At 40.1% G+C, this 21,842-nt stretch overlaps 1 protein-coding gene across 3 annotated transcripts in view; it reads right to left on the bottom strand.

The window, feature by feature from the left end:
* Positions 1-3,018: 3,018 nt before the first annotated feature.
* CFAP58 (cilia and flagella associated protein 58) overlaps positions 3,019-21,842 on the bottom strand; it is a 131,116-nt gene continuing 112,292 nt past the window's right edge. For all 3 annotated transcript variants that reach the window (XM_029932535.1, XM_029932536.1, XM_029932534.1), the window contains 3 exons: positions 11,508-11,627; positions 9,072-9,205; positions 3,019-3,739 (listed from right to left, as the gene is read on the bottom strand). In XM_029932535.1, coding sequence (XP_029788395.1) covers positions 3,628-3,739; positions 9,072-9,205; positions 11,508-11,627 — 366 coding nt within the window. In that variant the 3' untranslated portion in view covers positions 3,019-3,627. The remainder of the gene's footprint in view (positions 3,740-9,071; positions 9,206-11,507; positions 11,628-21,842) is intronic.

Below are 21,842 nucleotides of genomic sequence, written 5' to 3'. Positions count from 1 at the left end.
ATGATAATTATCAACCCTGGATAAATTTTTATAGCAAAATTACAGCCCACGATCAGAGAATTGCTGCTGTCTCCTCTTAGCGTAACTACCTCTGTCTCTATGGCTTATCACAGCAACAGACCTTTGCTCTGGGCAATTTCTTTAGTGGTAAGCACAATAAAAAACCTGTCTATAAGAGCAGTCACTGAGAAGCTATGATCAGCAAATAATGACCAGGGAGTCCGTTTTATCATGTCTCTCTCTATCCACAGAGAAACCCTACCAGCTCCCCCATCGGTCCAGTAGAGTCAATGGCTGGTTTAGCAACATGACTCCTTTCTGAAACTCTGAAAACCGCAGGGTAAAATGATGCTACTGTACTATCTCCTAATGTTGTTTTACAATGCAGCTCAAATTTGTTATTTTAAAAGCACCTCAGCCCACTGTGAGTTCACAGTTATCTTTAATGATTTGCAAATCTCAGTGTTTTTAATGACTCACTTTTGTACTGTGGCTGCAGTGGTAACACCTGCACCTAAGTTGTTATTGCTTAGAATACCCTGGGCTGTCAGGGTGCGCAGTAAATGAGATGCAGCGGCAGTACCTTCCACTTTTCAAGTATTAATTTACTCCTCCTCTGTTTGAGCATAAGCATATGGAGCCTAGAGAGCTGCTGTGTCATCTCCTGGAGACTGCACCATCTTGGCTCCTGGGATCTTGGTCATCCACTGAGGCTGACCACCCTTCTCCACCCCATGAAGAAAAACAAGAAGATGGGCAGCAAGAGCCATTAGGGTCTTTCCCTCTGGATCTCTGATTTCTGAAGGTGAAGGATCTGTCCCCAAATCACAGTTACAAAAAGTATATATACAGCGTTTTTCATTAGGTATCCAATGTGGCATTTCCACAAGATATTCAACTATAAATCACATTACCAGTTCAACTCCATCCCAACATTATTGTGTCATCTGTTATTATTAGTAATGTAAAAATATTTATTCTCTAATTTCAAAACATAAGTTATCTCTGTAATAATAATAATGGCAGATATTTACTGAACAGTTACTATGTGCGATATTGTTCTAATCTTAACTACGCATTAATTCATTTAATCCTTAAAACAACTTATTGTTGGGGCGCCTGGGTGGCTCAGTCGGTTAAGCCTCCGACTTCGGCTCAGGTCAGATCTCACGTTCGTGGGTTCGAGCCCCGCGTCAGGCTCTGTGCTGACAGCTAGCTCAGAGCCTGGAGCCTGCTTCCAGTTCTGTGTCTTTCTCTCTCTGCCCCTTCCCCTCTCATGTTCTGTCTCTCTCTCTCTATCAAAAATAAATAAAACATTTTAAAAATTAAAAAAAAAACAACAACTTATTGTTATAATGAGCCACAACTTGAAACCAGTGTTGGCCTCCAAAGTCTTTACCATACTGGGATAGATCAAGAATCACAGACCCCTTTTCCTCAGAGAAGTGAACCTCTCGTAGGAGTACCTGGGGGGCTCAGTTGGTTAAGAGTCCAACTTCAGCTCAGGTCATGATCTCCCGGTTTGTGAGATCAAGCTGTGCTGACAGCTCAGAGCCTGGAGCTTGCTTTGGGTTCTGTGTTTCCCTCTCTTTTTGCCACTCCCCTGTTCGTGTTCTTTCTCTATCTCTCGAACATTAATAAATGTTAAAAATTTTATTAAAAAAATAATTGAACCTCTCATAAAGCCACCCAAGGACTCAGTAGGAGGTTGGCTAGAGATATATCTCAGAATGTCCCTGAATGGACTGGAAAATCTCCAGGGTTGTACATGTGTAATAACTGCCTTGTTTTACCTTACCTGCAAAAGACTTTTGTCTAAACAAAATATGGCCCTGAGGCAAGATAACATCAGTGATTTTCAAAATGGAAGTGGTCCCACCATGACTCTTTAGGTTTAAGGTGCTCTTGGCAAATTCTCTGGGGTACATCCCCATCCTCCGCACTCCTACATGGTACACAGAGTTGATGTCCACATCTCACCACAGTCACCATCTACAGTAGAGGGTGATTTCCATCTGTCATTTTTTTCTCCTGGGACCATGTGGGAAAAGCAGCAGAGGATGGCACTGCCTCCCCCACTCCCACAACCACCAGCCCTCACTCCCCGCCCTTAGCATTTTCACTGCTGACAGTCAGCAGCTGCAGTTTCTGTCTCAGGGCTGCCCCCAGGCTGCTGGAGCGAACCCTTCCAGAGCAGTCCTTGACCAAAGACTGCTGGCATCAGGGTTATAAATACTCCAGCTGCCTTCCCCTGAAGAGGACAGCTCCGAGTGTGATTTCATTGTCTCCTGAGCCCCCTGGAAAATGTAGCCAAAGTCACCCACCATGGAACCTGACTTGAAATTGCACCTAGCTTGACTCCCTTCCCGTCTCTGACCCACTTCCCCACTCTTAGCGGGTTTCCTTGGGATCACTTCATGATAAATCACGTCATGGCTATCCTTGCCTTGGCTCTGCTTCGGATGGTGAACTGAAGACATGTACACAATCCCTCCAAAATCCCACCTCTCCGTATAATCTGAACAAGCATCCTGACATCATTGAGTCTCCTGCTCCCTGCAATGGGAACCTTGGTCCCATTGCACAAATGGAATGATCCACTTGCAATATCCTTGCTTAACCCTGAGCTGCTTACTCTTCTATAATTTAAAAAAATCACAGAGGTCAAGTTCTTGTGAGGGGGATGACCACAATGTCCTCACATAATATTACTGAATCAGCACTCTGAAGAAGGAGACTTTGAACTGAAGTCCAAGTAATTGTGGCTTCAACAGAAAGAAAATACAATGGATTCAATGACTCCAAATGTTGGCCTGCAGCCTGAAAGCCAAACAAATCCCTGTCCTATATAATTCTGTTCTCCAAGCAGGAGGTCTAAGAAACGCAAGGTCTTCAGAGGATACCAGCCCAAACCCCGCATTTTAAAGTCTTGGTTCCTCTGAATCAAATCCTATGTTAAACATTTCTCACAGTAGTTTTAAACTTTAATTACATACTCTACCAAAGCAAAGATCAAAATCTCTACAAAGGTTCTTTTTTATTTTTTATGATGAAGTATTTATTAGTATGTCTCTTTGGAATAGATTTTCATACCTAAGGCCTGAAAAGAAATTCCACATAGAAATCATTCTCAAAACACTTTTTAAATACTTGAGAGTTTGTCCTTTTTTCTCACCTCATGCAATGACTTGTTAATGAGGAATAATTAAAATAGATTCTTATTAAAAGGAAATGCACTGCATTTCAAAAATACTTTAATGTAAAATCTATACAGCAATGTTTATAATAAAGAAATTCAGACCCAAAATTTCATCTATACGGAGTGTCTAGATAGAGGATGCATTTCAAATCAATCAATGTAGTAGTAACAAAAGATCTGCTTTATGCAATGTGTAACCCTAATTGAATGATATAATTACAATCTGTTAATATCCATGTGGACCAAATAGAATGTCACCATTCTTTTATGTACATGACGATGATAGATTTGCATTTCTTTCCATCTTGGAATTTGAGCACTGATTTGTCTAAATATTTGTGATCCAAAGGATTTGAAAAAGATTCCTCCAAAATGTTTCAAAGAGAATTTTCATGAGCTGCCCTACTGGACCAGGCAGGAGCTTCAAGTTAGGACTTCACTTTGGATGGCCTGTTGAGAGGAAATCCACCCCCAGTAAAACGAGGGCCAGTTGGCTTGACCATTGACAAGGTGTCATCCATGGATATTCTGTCCTTATTTCTGTAAGAGAGGAGGTGAAAGTTAACTTCCTTAACATCTTTTTCCTCTTCTAAGTTTGGTGTTCTCTAAGTTCCCAGGGTGAGTTAGCCATTGAAAACTGCTTTGATTAAAGCTTCCAGTTTTAGACAAGGTGGTTGTTTAAATCTAATTAGGTGTTCGCTGGTAACACATAAAATTAAGGAAAGACACAATTAAATGTGCCCTCTTAATGTTGATCTAAATGTGGACATAAGACCTCATTATAACTCAGTCACTATGGACTTGAGACTTCTGACTTGTAATCATCTTCCTGTTCTGTAAAACATCTGTTTAGTTCCAAAGATCCACCAGAAGAATCTTTCTTTGGCTCAGATATAATGACTAATTCATCATTTATCAACTTTTCAATTCCAAATTTTCAGTAGAAACATAAATATTCACTATACACATAAGGTATCTTCATCAAACTTGGACATTTACAAAATACAAATTTTACTATAACTTTAGACAAGCAGAAGTTATTATTAGAGATAGTTTAAGATACAAGAAAATATGAGAAAAATAAATAAGGTAGTACATTGGGCAAACAGACAAAGGGAGTCCTACCCTAAAATCTATAATGTATCTTCTACATAGATCTCCTTTACACACACACACACACACACACACACACACACACACACACACACGTTTCCTGCAGAGGTACCTTAAATTTATACAAATTCCCTATTGTGAATTCAGGGGTCTTAGAGAAAACATGGTTGGAATCCCTTTTTTAAAAATAAGAATTAAGCTAACAACTAAAACCAAACCAATTAGATTTGACAACTAGAAGTGATTTACCTTACAGGAGTGAATTCCACATTTTGGGAAAGAATCTGAGAAGTTCTACTAACTCTAGACAAACCTGGGGGTCTGGGGCAGGGGGGTCAGAGGCAGATAGGTGGGGGTACATGTCAGGAAGGAAACTTGATGGAAAGGGTGTTTGAGAAAAATGAAAGCAAGCATTAAGGCAAAAGTGGCATGAGTTGCTATTTTATAAAGAGCAAGTGTGGGGAGAACATCTACAGAGATTATTCTAAATTCTTCCATTTGGAAAGAACCTGAAGAGGATTGGTTAATCAATCCAGCAAGTCTCTTAGCAAAATTGATTTCATTATTATAAAAAAAATCATCCTCCATAAATAGGACAAAAGCTTTAGCCTTGAGTGGATCCAGTTAAGAGGATTCCTTCAAGTGCTTGGCAACTTGTCTACCCCCTGACTGCCGGTGGATTCAGCAAACACCACCTCCTCCAGCCCTCTCTTGCCTAAAATAACCCAAGTTTTCCTCTCTGAAGGAACGTAAGCATAATGCTTTTGGCTTGCTGTAAGCTGGCTGACGGGAATGATGTCTCCTTTATATTTCCTTTGTAATGTATTTATAGACCAGCACCATGGCTCCCTTAGCCTTCTCCCTTCCAGGCCACACCATCTCAGCACTCTTGTTCCTGCTGCAGCAAACCTTCTTTAGTACTTGAGTCCTTTTGCTCTTCTCTTATGAACCCCTATCTCTGTCTACTTCCAGTTTATGAATCCCCTTCGAAATGGAACTGCGAATGGCACCCTAACTAGGTCAGGATGGCTATTAGTGAGCAATTTAGGGAAAGAAGAGGACAGGTAAAGGCAAAGACTGTACAGCTGTGCTACCCAAAAGAAGTTTCCACAATGATGGCAACATTCTCTACCCAGAGCCCAATGTGGCATCCACTACCTCCAAGTGGTTATTAAGCAGTTGAAATGTGACTAGTGCAACTAAGCAACTGAATTTTTAATCTGATTTAACTGTATTTCCTTTTTAAGTTAAATACCTAGAAGTGGCCTATGGCTGGGGGCAGTGCGATTTTAGTAGATGCGCCACTGGGTGGGACTGAGGCAACAGGAGGGCATTTCTTTTGGCTCAATATCTTCTTGGTGTCCAGAAAAGTGTGGGTGGGAGATCAGTAAGGTCAAAGGCGACTGGGCCAAACTGCAGGGCCAAGGTAGGGAAGTTAGTCAGCTCTAGAAAGATAACTGTTTAGCCAACCCAGTTATTTGTAACTGTGCAAATTAGGCTGCTGGTCTCCAAAACAGATGCATGTACTCTGGAAGATGAGTAAGATAACCCACTGGGAAGTGCCAAGAAGATATTTCAGATTCTGCCCACATTTTGTCTTCAAAAATTAAAAACAAAACCTCAGTTTACTAATAATTTACTCACAAAGTCACAATAGCATTTTGCATGTGATATAAAAATTAGGGGTGCCTGGGTGGTTCAGTCAGTTAAGCATCTGAATCTTGACTTCAGCTCAGGTCATGATCTCATGGTTCATGAGATTGAGTCCCACATCAGCCTCTGTTGACAGGGTAGAGCCTGTTTGGGATTCTCTCTTTCCCTCTATCTCTGCCCCTCCCTCCCTCACACCTTCTTCCTCCCTTTCTCTCCCTCTCTCTCTCTCAAATAAATTAATAAACATTTTTTAAAAGTTAAAATAATAGGAATGCCTGTGTGGCTCAGTCAGTTAAGTGTCCAACTCTTGATTTGAGCTCAGGTCATAATCTCTCAGTTCATGGGTTCGAGCCCCACATTGGGCTCTGCACTGACAGTGTAGAGCCTGGTTGGGATTCTCTGTCTCCCTCACTCTCTCCCTCTCTCTCAAAATTAAATAAATAAGCATAAAAAATTAAAATATATCGGTGACACAAAACCATTCTAAAATAAAATTTCATTTTAAAAGTTAACATAGGGGTGCCGGGTGGCTCAGTCGGTTAAGTGTCCGACTTCAGCTCAGGTCATGATCTCATGGTCCATGGGTTCAGGCCCCGTGTCAGGCTCTATGCTGACAGCTCAAAGCCTGGAGCCTGCTTCAATGTCTATGTCTCCCTCTCTCTCTCTGACCCTCTCCTGCTCATTTCTCTATCTCTCAAAATAAAAAATAATAAAAAATTAAAAAAGATTTAAAAAATAAAATAAAACAACATAAATATATATTTAATATATATGCATATAAATGGGGGGTACAAGTTCAAAAGTGTAGGCTGCTGAGCTAGACGTGTACCTCACACAGGAACTAGCCATGTTGACATCTTACCAGCTCAACCTTGCCGCCCTAAGAGAAAACCACAATGTCTCCCTTCCAACATTGAGTCACATGATTAATATCAGTGCTTCTCCAGCTTCAGTGTGCATGGACACCACCTGAAGAGTGTTGGAACTACACATTTCTGAGACTCATCCAGAGCCTGCCAAAGCCAACCATCTGGAAGTGGGGCTTGGGAACCTGCATGCTTAATAAATCCCACCAGTGATTCCATATTGGGTAGTTGCTAGACCCATACATTAAGACAGACCCAAAGGAATTAGCTCAAATTTTTAGCAGGATTTTATTCTACCAAGGAGCTGGCATCTGAATGTGGAGCAGGAGAATATTCTGACTTACATGAAGGGCAAATTTTTACTGGCAAATCAATTTGCATCCAGTTACTTTAAATAGCTGTTTGCCACTAATGAATCATAGGCGGATATACCTCTTTTCCTATGTCCCTGCAATGCCCACGCGAATGAAATACCAAACTTGACTTACACCCACAATGTGAGTACTACGGAATTAACTAGCTGAGCTGGGTAATGCCACTCAGCCAAGCCACGGTTCAAATTTACTGATTCATCCAGGCCTGCTATCTCACTCTAACATTAGGCAAATGATGATAACAAAGTGAAAAGAACATTTACTCTTCCACATGCACGCATCCCGAAACCCAAAATGTTAACCTGAGACCGTATTAGCATCTCCTAGAAAAATAAGAGCTCACGTCAATACCCCCAGCAGATACTGACGTCAGTTATTAGACATAAAGATGGTTCAGAGCTAGATTATCTAAAACATAGGTAATAGTCATTCGTGGGCTGGTCATCATTACTATGGCACAAGATGCATCATTGGAAGCTTTACCAAGCCTAAACCCCTTAGCAAAATTACCTGTGGTTTTAAATGTGGACATGCTTTCAGTTCCTGCAAGTCTGATTGTAAACCTCATTTGCAAACACTGTCATGGCATAATTATCTCCAAACCATGAGAACAGTGTGGGGGAGGGGGGGAGACTATTTCCTCTGCTCTGTGTTAGATCCATCGGTATTAGGACCCTGATAGGGTCCTAAGGAGAGGCCCCAGTATCAAATGAGACATGCATCTTGCTCTGACACAAACCAGGGGGGATTGGTAGAATGTCATTTGTTCACCCTGTAACCTACTTTACCCCAGTGGATTCTGCTGCGACCCCATGGCTGTCTGCCAATTATTTTCTTATCAGCAGGTAATCAGCACAATACAATTAGAAGAATGTTTGACAACAACCTTTCAGATAAGAGGTTAGCATCCAAAGTCTATAAAGAATTCATCAAACTCAACACCCAAAAAACAAATAATCCAGTGAAAAAATGGGCTAAAAACAGGAACAGACATTTCTCTAAAGAAGACATCCAGATGGCCAACAGACACATGAAACACTGTTCAATGTCACTTATCATCAGGGAAATACAAATCAAAACCACAGTGAGATATCACCCCATACCAGTCAGAATGGCTAACATTAACAACTCAGGCAACAACAGATGTTGGCAAGGATGCAGAGAAAGAGGATCTCTTTTGCACTGCTGGTGGGAATGCAAACTGGTGCAGCCACTGTGGAAAACGGTATGGAGTTTCCTCAAAAAATTAAAAATAGAACTACCCTTCAACCCAGCAATAGCACTACTAGGTATTTATCCAAGGGATACAGGTATGCTGCTTACAAGGGATACAAGCACCCCAATATATATAGCAGCACTATCAACAATAGCCAAAGTATGGAAAGAACCCAAATGTCCATCAATGGATGAATGGATAAAGAAAATGTGGTGTGTATATATATATATACAATGGAGTATTACTCGACAATCAAAAAATGAAATTTTGCCATTTGCAACTATATGAATGGAACTAGAGGGTATTATGCTAAGTGAAATTAGTCAGAGAAAGACAAATATTGTACGACTTCACTCAAATAAGGACTTTAAGATACAAAACAGATGAACATAAGGGAAGGGAAGCATATAAAAACGGGGTGGGGGACAAAAACATAAGAAACTCTTAAATATGCAGAACAAACAGAGGGTTACTGAAGGGATTTTGGGGGGTGGGTGGGATAAATGGGTTAGGGGCACTAAGGAAACTACTGAAATCATTGTTGCACTGTATGCTAACTAACTTGATGTAAATTAAACAATAAATTAAATTTTAAAAATTAATTTAATATAAAATAAAAAAAGAAGAACATTTGATGAATTCTTACTTACTTCTGAATGTATTCTTTACGTTTCTGAGCTAGGTATTTCTTCTTTAAGTTCATCAGTTCATTGGTAAGTTTCTCGATCTCATATTTATATTCTTGGGTCTGTGATTCATACATATTCAGCTCGGAAGACAAAACCTAAAGTGACAAATAAAGCAACATTAACAGAAGGTACTCAGTGAGACAATGTACTTTTCTGAAAATTTTTCCTGATTTGCTGCCATTTACCTCAGTGAGGCTCGTGTTACAAAACCATGTCCAAGTCTAACAGCTACTCCTCACCCTTCTGCCCACTCTCAAGATCTGCACCTAGGTAAACTCCGACTGAGGTCTGAAGGCTCATAATCCAGTGACAAACTTAATGAAACCTCTGCTTAAAGGAACTATCAGGCCACATTCAACCAGGCTCACACATGAATGGTGTAATATGTTTCAAGAATACTGTGAGTAGAGACAGAAAAACTCCCAGGCACACAGTATAAAATTGCTTTTAAAGCCTTTTTAAAAAGCATTCCGGGAAGTCATCACTAAGGAGAGTGATTCATTTGAGGATTATGGTAAAAATTATTCTGGAACCATCCTGCCACCGCCACCGCTAAGTAGGAACATTCAGTGTCTGTGTTGTCCTAGGTTGCTGTTCTGCTAAACGTCTATCACCTCTTTACTGTGCTCTTTGGGACTCTTCACAGGTTCTTTCTTCCTCCAGGCACAGCAACACATTCCTCTGAGAAGCAGGGAGCTATGATATGCACGCAAGAGAGTCTAAAGCGTGTGTAATAGGAACCCTGATCACCTACCTCTTCCACTGCGGTGTGCAATAGATGCTGCTCGTCTTGGCTGGGCAGGAAGGGTGGGGATTTCCTCACCTGAACCGGATATGTAAAGCAGGCCCAAGCTAGGGGCAAACTCCACAGAAACCAAAGGGAAGAAAGGAAGGTTACCATTCTAAGGGGCATGCAGCAGACTCGGATTTGGTTTTCCCTCGCTCACGATGTTAAAAATTTGCACAAAAGGAGGATCTTTGTCCTTTGTGTGTTCACCTCCTTCTGAACTCTTTCTCTTAATCACTATGAAAGTGATTCTGACTATGCTATCATGAGCTAAAGAATAAGACTTTCATGTTGGGAGAAAATCTGCCTAATAGTTAAGCAATTAGGAACCAAGGCTCTGTTTCCAAACAATGAATATAGCATTTCCTAAAAGAGTCTAGATAATGAGGACAAACTAGCAGAAAGCTCAGTACTTCTGAACCTCTTCCACCAGGAGTCATATGTCATCAGAGCAAAAAATATCTAGATTTGCTGCGTTAAAGAGTTAAAAATACCAAAAAGCTCCTGTGAGCCACATAATGCTACCCAGCGCTGAGTGTGGCTATCAGACAGTGGCGTGAAGACAGACATGTGAGAAAATGAGCTTTCATTTTTGTTTGCGCTACTCAATTGTTGAGAAGGATGAACATGATCAAAAGATTATGCCTCATGCAAAACGCAAACTATGTTCCAGGATACTCGTGTGAAATAAACACTGTGAGTGATAAGTTGGAAATTAGTATTCTAATTACACTTCTGTTTCATCTGCCTTTTTAAAGAAGGATGTGATTGTACATGGGGCTATTTGTGAGAGGATTAGCGACTATATTAGTCACACGGCATCTATGTTACCCCAGGCAGAAAGGCAGGAGCATCACCCTCTTCCTGTAGGTAAGTGCCAGAATTCAGCTGGCATGTGCTACATTCCGTGCATGCGTGTGTAAAAGACTTCCCTGGCATGCCAAGAATATCTAAGTACTTGCTTAGGAGGTAAAGCTCCAAATATAATGGGAACACACAGTTTCTGAGAAAACTTTTTAAAGGGCACGTGTAATAATAAAACACTCCGTCTCCCCAGCTGAGGTTCTTAAGGCACCTAGAAGGGAACTTATGCTAACAGAATTCTAAAATGATTTTACTTTCCTTTCATTGCAACTCATTTGAGAGATGGTCGTGAAGGAGGGCCCTGGGGGCTGGGGAGCCTGTGCTTCCTGTACATTTGTTTCAGGTGGAATGGAATCGCAAAACCTGCTTTGGCACAGTGGTCTGCCTCAGTGGATGATGGCATTAAAATAGTTCCTCTGCTCTTCCACACCATCCGAATCCTCTACCTCATCTTGAGATAGTCCCTACTCACTCCATCCCCGAATTTCCATTCTGGTGCCACCATCCTCTCTCCAACCCTTTCTTTTTTGCTCACCACTCCCATTCAGGAAACAGAATTGTGAGCTCTATTATCTGTTAGTCTACATGCTGGGTGGGGGATAGCTCTGAGACGTGCCCTGCTCCTCCTGGGACAGGAATTCTAAAAAAGTAAAAAGGTCAACCTCTGTGGAGTATGGCTTTGGGAGACAGGCCCCTTGTACTGAGGCAGTGGGATTGTCCAGGAAACCGTGGAGCCTCCCACTTACCTTCAGCTGCTTGGTCTTCTCCCGCAGCGTGTGGCGGTAGATCTGTAGCTGCTCTGCAGCCTCGGGGCCGGGCTGCCTTGCCAGGATGTGCTTGAGTTCCACATACAATTTCTCTTTTTCCTGGTGGAGAGCATAAGCACAAGGGAGAGAATCAGCCCCATCAAGACAGGGAAAGTGCCTTAGCCAGAATGGTCAGGAGAATGTGGAACCGTCTAGGTTACTTCAGAGTGCCCCCTGGGTACATTCACCGTAGATTCTATCAAGAGAGCGTCGAGCCAACCCTGGTCAAGGGCTTACATGTGCCTGGCATTTGGACACAAATAGTAAGGCAAGTGAGGAAGGAAAAGTCTCTCTCTACCTACACTTATGATCCCATGACCGAGACACAAGGGCAGCAATGGAAGATTGGGGCAAGTGTTGTGACCAGTATAGGTAGGGAGTGGGGGAGGTTTCAAGAAAGTCATTTGAATTGTTGCTTGAAGAAGGAGTAGGGGTTTTCCCCAAGTAGAGAGAGAAAAGAAAAGCTGTTTAGGCCAAGGTCCAGAGATAGGCCAGGGGAGAAGAGGGTCTATTCAGTCTGTGCACAGGAGGAAGTAGTAGAGAGAACTGGCTGGGCTCGGGTACATTCCACGCTGTGTGGTTTGGGAGGGAAGGGTAAGCCATGCCAGGTTTGTCTTCAGAAGAAGAGCTCCTTCAGGAAGGCAGAGAACAAAATGAGGAGACTGCTCAGGGCACCAGGATAAGCAGAAGATGAAAACTGATGGACCTAAGGCAACTGGGTTGGAAAGGAGGTATATATGAAGACATTCCTGAAGTAGCATCAGTGGGATTTGGGCCAACAAGACTCCAAGGCTTCTAACATGGACATCGTCGGGGCTGGAGGGTGATGGTGATGGAGGCAAGGAAGCTAGGGAAGAAGGAGTGGGGAAGGAGGGAGGGAACTGTTCCCACATTCTCTTCTGATTATCAGGAGGGTCCGGATTGAGGTTGAGGTGCAGTGGGATATCAACAAGAGGAGTTGAAAATGAGGTCCCAGAGTTTGAACTGAAGAGCAAATTGGAACTGGAAGTGGGTCATGGCTACAGCCATGAAAGCAGCTCCACCAACCACAGATGGCTTCTGGGGTGGCCAGGAATTCGAGGTCTTTGGGAAAGGAGTAGGTAAGGAAGGTCAGGGGTAGGTAAGAAAGAAATACACAGAGAAAAGGAATAAGGGAGAGTAACCAAATGTCCCCCAACCAAGAAATGGCAGCGTTAAAAAGGGAGGCATGATTTGCGTGGTCAGTGATATCGGATGAGCTAAGAGGAGAAACAGGAGAGGGACTGAAAAGGGGACTGATGGGGTGGTGGCGGGGGGAGGTGGCTGTTAGGATGATACCACTGACCTTAGAGGGGCTGCAAGAACATTTGGGGAGTAAAAGTCACAGAGGCTTGAAAAAATCAGAAGGAGGAAGTAAGGAAACTGAGTCTTTTAGGAAATATGACATGGGAACAAGAGATATCTAGAAGTAGTTAGAGAGAAAAGGTAAAAAGCCACAAAAACTAGGATGTGCACACTGTAGAACTAAAAGAAAGGGCTTTGCTAGGAACACGAAGCAAATCATAATTTCGTAATTAAATTTAACCAACAAACAATATAGAATTCCCATTTGTACCCTAAAGCTTAATTGCTTGTAATGTGTTTTCAGATTCTTGAACTAAAGATACTACATACAAGGAAAGATTTATTTCGTAGGCATCTCAGTTTCAGATTCCCATTTCTCTAAACTGCAATAATTTGAACAAACATTGATAAAGACTAGTGTGTCTACTCATTTATCTCTGTACATATTTATTTCCCTAAGGTAATTATGTTAAAGGAAAAAATATAAGTAAAAGCCTCTCAATCAATGACACATCCAAGCAAATGGGAACTAATTTCTACCTGGAGCTAAGTCTTCTTAGCATCGTCATCTAATAGTCTGTTTTTGACAGAGAACATGAGAGTCATTTTAAAAAAAATCAGTAAAAGAAAATTCATTAATACCCATTGTTACTGTTTGCTTTGGATTTTCCTTTTCCCCTCACCAAATTATAAAAATTTGCTCACAAAAAAAAAAGACTCTACTTTCAAAAGAACGTATGTAACTTAAGAATTAGTTGGATGGTGGGGTGCCTGGATGGCCCAGTCAGTTAAGCATCTGACTTTGGCTCAGGTCATGATCTCACAGTTTGTGAGTTCAAGCCCTGCTCTGAGCTGTCAGCCCATAGCTTGGAGCCTGCTTTGGATTCTGTGTCTCTCTCACTCTCTGCCCCTCCCCCCTCATGCCTTGTTTCTCTCTCTCTCCTTCAAAAATAAATATATAAATAAACATTACCAAAAAAAAAAAAAGAATTAGTTGGATGGAATAAATTCTGAAGAAACATACATCAAAAAATAATACTTGCCATTTAAGAAATAATTCCAGAAATGACAAGAAAATCCAAAAAACCATGAAAAGAAGAAAAATTGAACAAATAGAATTACAAAGTGGTGATTTTCCTTTGTTGAACAACACCTCGTGTCACACCTTACAATATAATCTTCCCAGTAAATGGATGTAGCAAGCAATGGGAAAGATGTCAAGAGACAAGTTTATTTGCTATAGCCACTTAATGTGTGTTCTGTTGGAAAAATAACACTTGTGACAAGGCTTCAAGATTCAGTTTGAAGAGGGTAATAAATATGTGGAGAAGCCCGTGCAACTGTTTTGTCCATTTGTTCCATCTCCCCTTCCTCTACACCAGATTATAGGTAGACTTGAAAAGTAAAGAACTCCACAATGAGGAGGAGGAAGCAATCTGGTTTGGGATATAATAATGTCATAAACTGAAAAGATCGTCATACTCCAAGAACCTTCGAATGTTTCCCAGGCATAACACTTTTCAATTGCTGTTGGCAAGGAGAACAGAGACACAGAGGAGAAAGGCTGGAAGAAGCAAATATTGTTACCTAGTCTCATAAGTGAGCATACCAAGGTTAACAGGAATGAATGGTGTGTCCTTACGCCCAAAGTGTGAGGAGTCAAAAACCCACTCGTCATATACTCAAGAATCACTGGCCCGTGTGATGCTTCCTCTGGGGCTTCAAGACATGTTATAAGCCTGAAAGAATTTGGATGAAACCATGCTACATAATTCCTAAGGGCTACATGCTATTCTCAGAAGAAGACGGAGCCAGAAAGTGAAATCAAGTTGAGAGCCAGGTTAGAGCACATAAAGGTAAGAGCCTGACTCAGCTCCCTTCTCTCTGGACCTACACCAGCTGAATGTGCTCTGCCCACACCCTCTAATAAGGCATGCAATCTTCACATACAGAGTGAACAATGCTGCCATTTATCCTGTCTTCTCCTACCACCATTTTCTAGGGTTTTTCCAACCTTATAAAGGGAATTGAAATGGATTTATTCTAGAGAAATAACCGAGCAACCGAACAGTGAGAATCACAAGTGTGGAGAAAAGTGAAGAAGTGGAGTGAATTACCATTATAACTGTTGGCGTATTCAAAGTCAAAAAGTTCTAAGAGTTAAATAACCCAGGCCAAGTGATGCACGTGTATTCATGGTGGGTAGACAGAATCCCAAATGAAACTTCAGGGACCAAAAGAGTGGAAATAGGAGGAGCAGAGGGAAAAGGAGTCAGGGGTAACTCGCTGAAATGCATTAGCAGGCTTCAACATGCATGAATTTTGGTCTGTGTTTACAATAGAAACCTAACTGATGAAAGCAAAGTGAAGGCTGGTCAGTATTAACATTCTAGATGTGTATATCATACAGATTTGTATTTTGGGAGAGCATGCTGGTAATTTAGATAAATATGGAGTGTTTGATGGATTGAAGGTCTTAAGTACGATTGTTTTCCAATTTATTTCTCTCCTAACCCTCTACAAGGGCCAACCAAGCTCTTCAAACATTGTGCAATGGTGTGTATAATAACCCCATTTAGAGACAAAGCGTGCAATTCTATTATAAAGAGAATCTATCTTATGCAACAGAGAGACTCATTGGCTGTCCAATGTATATTGTCTCCATAAGCCAGCAGTGGCGGAACCAGCTGCCTTGTGATGCATATTCTGTCCTTCTTCATTAAGCTGCATCCATTTCTTTTTAAACCAAGTCAATTAATTTGTCACTGGGTTAGAAGCACCATATGTCAATTGAACATCATAGGAAAATCATAAATAGTTTATTATTTCCCCACCAACAAAAGACTGCGTCTTCAGGTTGACATTTCTTTATAGAGAGTTTGTTCATAGTGTACATCAATACCACTTTGTAGCATGTCTCACTCTCTAAATTATTTTGTGAACAGCTATACTGAAAAAGCGGGACTATTAACATCAGGAGACTAGCTTTCTCTCTGGCTGAGCACAAGTTGCAAGCATAAACCATATTATGTCCATCCCTGAAATATTCCCTTGCTACACATCCCATTCTCTCAGTTGGAGAGACTGTCAGACACGGTTATGGATTCTCTGGCTACAAGACTCTCCACTAAGGTATGCTGGATAACAGTTATGATTCATTGTTAATACTGGCTGAGTAGAGTGGTAAGAAATTAATTACAGTATTAGCTTCAAATAATGCTGTCATTTCATGGTGACAGTCTGTAACCTCAGATTGGAAACTCCAGACACGAAGTCACTCAGACTTCAGGTATTTGTATTTTATCTGACAATAAATTAAAAGTCTACATTCTGAACAGTCTATGCAAATAGGAGTCAGTGCTATTCTGGGTACAATTCAGAGGAAGAAATTGAGTTGCTCACAGAACTTTCCCTGCCGAGCTACAATATCATATTCCCTGTCTGTTTACATTCCCTGTCTTTTGCTCTGGATCTTCAGCTGAAAACAGAAGGTCGTTCACATTCAATGTGCACCTTAGCACCTCTTTTTCCTCAGCTCGCCTACTTGAGGCAATAACTGACTAAGAGGAACTAATTTATTCTGTTTTAATCTGAATCTGTGCTTGGCAAATGCCAGTGCATTGATTCTGTTCACCCTGGATTCATCAATTTGCTTGGGCGAGCATTGCAAATAATCGCTTCACCCTGTGAACTGGCTAATTCATGTGAATCAGGCAGCTTTGCTCCTGATCCAAAGTCACATGCTTATCTATACCCACCAGGGTGAAAGCCACTCACTGGGGTGCTTGGATACCAGGCACTCCAAAGAAGAGAGGCTACCACCTTGTCTTCACTCTAGCTCACCCAGTGGGTTCAAGATAAAGTTGGTTCTTTGTTTTAATCCCCCAATCACTACTTCTGAGAGAGCCAACTTCATAGATGCTACAGAAAATCTCTTTTCCAAAATGTCAAGATACCATTTGTATCACTTCAGTATTTAATCCAAATGAATCCATTCTTTCTCTCTAGGTGCAATATGAGCCTTTAAGGTCAGAACTATGATGGATCTTTCTATATGTCCCTCATACCTGCTATTGTGTTCTACTCATTCTAGATGCTCAATAATCTTGTTGCTTGCAATTATATTGAGAGCAATCTATGCCCATCGTATTTTAGTAATACACATCATCAGAGGTGAGATATATTTATGTTGAAAACTTTTACTTGAATTAGATCATTGGGTAACAACTCCCAGTTAGCAGAGCTTCTATAACTCACCCTTTGACCTTGCTGGTCCTCCTCACTGCATACCTTTGAGTGAAATGTTTTCATCATGTATATTGTGTATAACTCAGGAAAACACTTGATATACAACCTTGATCTCTTAATAAAATGTTTACAGTGATTTTCTGAGAGTGCAACTGGTTTCATATACTTTTTTGAATTCGTAAGACTGGAAAATGTATTCATGTTAATTGGCTCTGAAGCTCCATTTGTATGTGCATGTGCACACAGACACATGAAAATGCAAGCATAACTCTCAAACTAAATAATGTGTGGACTTTTTAAACAGCCTCCTTAAACACAAAGATTCTAATTGCACACATAACTCTTTTCTACAATTAAAAAAAGTGCATTATTTTTGCCTGTTTGTTAGGTTTTAGGGTTTTTTCCAGATATCTTCCCACCCACATCCGTAATGTTTAACAGAAGACTAAAGCCAAGTTGAAAATTTTAAGCAAAACTGCTTCCCTCTTTGTATGAAGGCAACTCTAGAACACTGCCTAATTTATCTAGAAATGCCTATTTTTGTTAGTAGGAAAATAAATTAGAAACTCTGTATACATATTACATTTCTATCTAGCTTTAGGAAAGGAAAAATAATGGCTGATACCTTGGGGCTTTCTTGTTTATTAGCTTTATAACGAAAATGTCAGCTAAACTGAACCCTGGACCTATCTTGTTTATGATGTGATGAAGTGGTAAAGCCCCCTAGAGAGGATGGGAGATGCTGGATTTGGGGATAGAACAGAATTACACAGCTGAGTTCCTTATAAGCAGGAAACTACTTGGTTACACAGTGGTTCTTGGCTCCGGATGTAGATGATTAAGTGTTTTATGAGGCATATGAGAAATTTGCATGCACTAACCTTCACCATTTTTGTAATAATAGGAAAAATGCTTCCGGTGCTTTCTGATATAAGCAACACAAACTTTTCTGAGAGATTTCTTTGCAATGAGTTTTGTTCTCAAATGCAAATATATGTTTGTGAAGTCCTGGACAGAGTATATAATTGCCTAGTCCAGCCTGAACTTCATTACCAAGAATGCTAGCTTGTTTTACCCTTGCACCTTATCTCACGTGATGTATGTGAAAATTTTGCACTTACTAAGTAATGATGGAGTTGACTTCTCTTAACACCTATAATGAAAGATGTCTAGAAAAATTCAAGTTTACTAAATTTTTATTTAGTACCAGCACTATGCATAAGATTGTGCTAGTTTCATACAAAGATAAATAAGGTCCAAACTTCAAGGAGCTTACTTCTCTGCAGAGGAAAAATGAATAATAACCAAGTCATAAAATAAGACAGAGTTTTGCCAGGTCCCCAAAGAGGTGCTAGGAATAGAGTGTGGTATGGTAGGTTCAAAACTAGAGACAATATTTATTTGGTGGACTGAAGAGAGGGAAATATTTCAGATGGATCTTAGTGGGAATAGTAGTTGTAGCAACAATATTTGTATTCATGAATTAGAGTAGGACCTTACTACCAAAGGACAAATTTAATAGATAAAGCCACTTGAAGTCCATCCATTGAAAATGTGACCAATTTTCATAATAAATACTAAGGGGAACAGTTTGAGTTATTTTCCTTGAAAAACTGATCTAAAATCCATTTTAAGAATTTCTTTAGGGGTGCCTAGGTGGCTCAATTGGTTAAATGACTGACTCTTGATTTCAACTCAGATCATAATCTTGTGGTTGGCGGGTTCAAGTCACATGTTAGGATCTACGCTGATCGTACAGAACCTGCTTGGGATTCTCTCTCTCACTCTCTCTCTCTCTCTCTCTCTCTATCTCTTTCTCTGTCCCTCCCCTACCTTTCTCAAAATAAATAAATAACCTTCAATTTTTTATTTGAGTGTTTTGTCTTAATAATTTTAAAACTTGCATGTTAATGTTTATTAATGTAATGGAAGAGAGAGAGACAGAACATGAGCAGGGGGAAGGGAGAGAGAGAGAGGGAGACACAACTTGAAACAGCCTTCAGGCTCTGAGCTGTCAGCACAGAGCCCGACCCAGGGCTTGAACCCACCGACCGTGAGATTGCGACCTGAGCTGAAGTTGGATGCCAAACTGACTGAGCCACCCAGGGGCCCCTAAAATGCATATTTTAATTATAACAATGTACACTTACTGGGTCAATTAAAATTATTGGGTTTTGGGGCACACTGGCTGGCTCAGTCAGAATAGCATGCAATTCTTGAATTCGTAAGTTCAAGCCCCATGTTGGTTATAGAGATTACTTAAATAAACTTCTAAAAAATTATTGGATTTCTTTCACATATTCTTTCTAACAACATTATAGTACAATTTGACTTCCCTCACATATCTGACTTCTGCAGTACAACATTTAAAAAAATTCTTTATTTTGTAACAACCATAGAAAAGAACATATACCATATATAACTATAAAGCATATTAATAAAATGAATGCTCATGATGAACCCATCACCCAATTTATGAAATAGACAACATCAATGTGCTTCCTTCTCCATCCCATCCCTGTACCTACACAACTGTCACCATCGGCCAACATAAGCACCTTCTGAATTCGGCTTTTGTCATTCCCCAGACTTTTTCATATAGTTTTATCATACATCTATTGCTTAATTTTGCTTTGCTTTGAGCTTTATAAAAATACATCCCAGCACACCTAGTTTTCTTTGACTTGCTTGTTTTACTCAACATGATGGGTCTAAGATTACTGATGTCATTGTGTGTCTCTGTGCATGTATTTCATCTGATATTCTGTTGGATGAGGAGGCCATAATTCTCCTTCATTAGGCATTTGGGTTGTTTCCAGGATTTTGTTTTTATCAACAGTGTTGCCATGAACATTCTCATGCGTGTTCCCTAGTCCCCAAGTACGAGTCTTCCCAGCATGCAGAAGGTGGGATTGCTGCATCTTGAAGATGTTACATATTCAGCTTTGTAAGAGAATGCAAAATGACTTTCCAAAGATCAGTTTCCACTGATCCGCACTCTCATTATTGCTTAGTGTCACCAGGCATCCCTGATCAGAGGACCCAACCAAGCTATTCCTAGATTCCATCCACTGAAATTACGAAATAATGTGTATTAAGCTCCCAGGTTGGTGGTAATTTATAAAAAAAAAAAGCAATAGATAAGTAATAAAAACATCTTAACTTTTGTTGCTCTAGAAATAGTAAAACTATATCTCAATGTAGTCATACATTTAATATCCTTGCTTACAAAATAAGGTTGAGCTTTTTTTTTCAAGTCTTTCACTTGTTTTTCCCCTTCTGAGAAAAGCCTGTTCACATACATAGTTTTCCTATTTCTCTACTGTTGTCTTTTTCTTATTGATTTGTAATTCTTTATATATAAAGATACATAAAGTTTGTGCTTTGCTTTCTTTATGACTTCTTTTGAGGAGTAGACACTCTTAATTTTAATGTAGTAAGATTTATCCATAATTTCTTTTATGGTTAATGCTTTTTGTATCTTAGTTAAGTACTCAGGACCAATTATTTTTAAAAGACTTCATTTAACAGAAATATTCAAAGCCCTCATTAATTTCTCCCAAATCCTCTCTTAATCCTTTGATATTTAAAACATTCTGTTTTGAGGTACCTGAACATATAATTGTTCAATTTTCTTTTTTCTTACCAGATGCTGATTTGACATTGCCTTTAATATGATTCTGGCATTTTTCTAAGTCACTTGCATTGACTTCAAGTGACCTGGCATCTTTTGTAAAGTTTACAACTGCTCTGCATTGTATTTGCATTTCTTGTTGGCTGATAATAACATTGGACAATCCTGGGGCACCTGGGTTAATCTTCTGACTCCTCCTTTCAGCTCAGGTCATGATCTCACAGTTTATGAGTTCAAGCCCCACATCAGGCTCTGTGCTGACAGTGCAGAGCCTGCTTGAGATTCTCTCCCTCTTTCTCTCTTCCCCTCCCCGTCTGTCTCTCTCTCTCTCTCTCTCTCAAAAATAAACAAACATTTAAAAAATAACACTGGACAATCCTATTGAAAAAGAGAGACCAATGATATCAAGACATCAGGAGTTAGTCAGATGAAGCTGGTAGGGACATCTGAGTAAGTAACAGTGATATAAATGGCAAGCTCATTAGTGAATATAGTTATACTATGAAAATATTCACTTTCCTGAACAGTCTCACAATTTGGGAGAATTGGACCAAAAATACCTAAAAAGAGTAATAGAAGCAGTGACAGCAGCTCTAATCCACCAAACAGGTATATTGGATGTGCCAGGCTGGGTGCACAGCTCAAATGTAGTATGTCAATAACCCATCACAATAAACATGAGAACTGATTGTTATTATTCCTATTTTCCAGGTGAGAAAGTTGAGGCTCAGAAGTGTCAGTGAGTTACCTAAATAAAACAACTAGAAAGTGGCAGAATCATGATTTGAACCTATATAAAACAGAATATTTTAAAGATTGAGATGACCATATATCTATACCAATATGTGTGCGTATATACCTAAATAGATATAGAAAGATATATATAAAAATGTATGTGTGTATATATATTATGCATGTGAGTATATATCTTCATCCTTGCTCTTAAGCTTATTCACACTGCTTCCTATAGTGGGTGAAGAGCAAAAGAAGGGAAAAATACAAACAAAAGTATAAAGGTAAAGAGATGAGAGCATAAAAGCATCCAGTAAGTCTGCAGTATATACAAGAAA

Source organism: Suricata suricatta, chromosome 2 (assembly GCF_006229205.1).
Source record: "Suricata suricatta isolate VVHF042 chromosome 2, meerkat_22Aug2017_6uvM2_HiC, whole genome shotgun sequence".
NCBI classification, from domain to species: domain Eukaryota; kingdom Metazoa; phylum Chordata; class Mammalia; order Carnivora; family Herpestidae; genus Suricata; species Suricata suricatta.
This window is presented reverse-complemented; position numbering and strand designations above follow the sequence as displayed.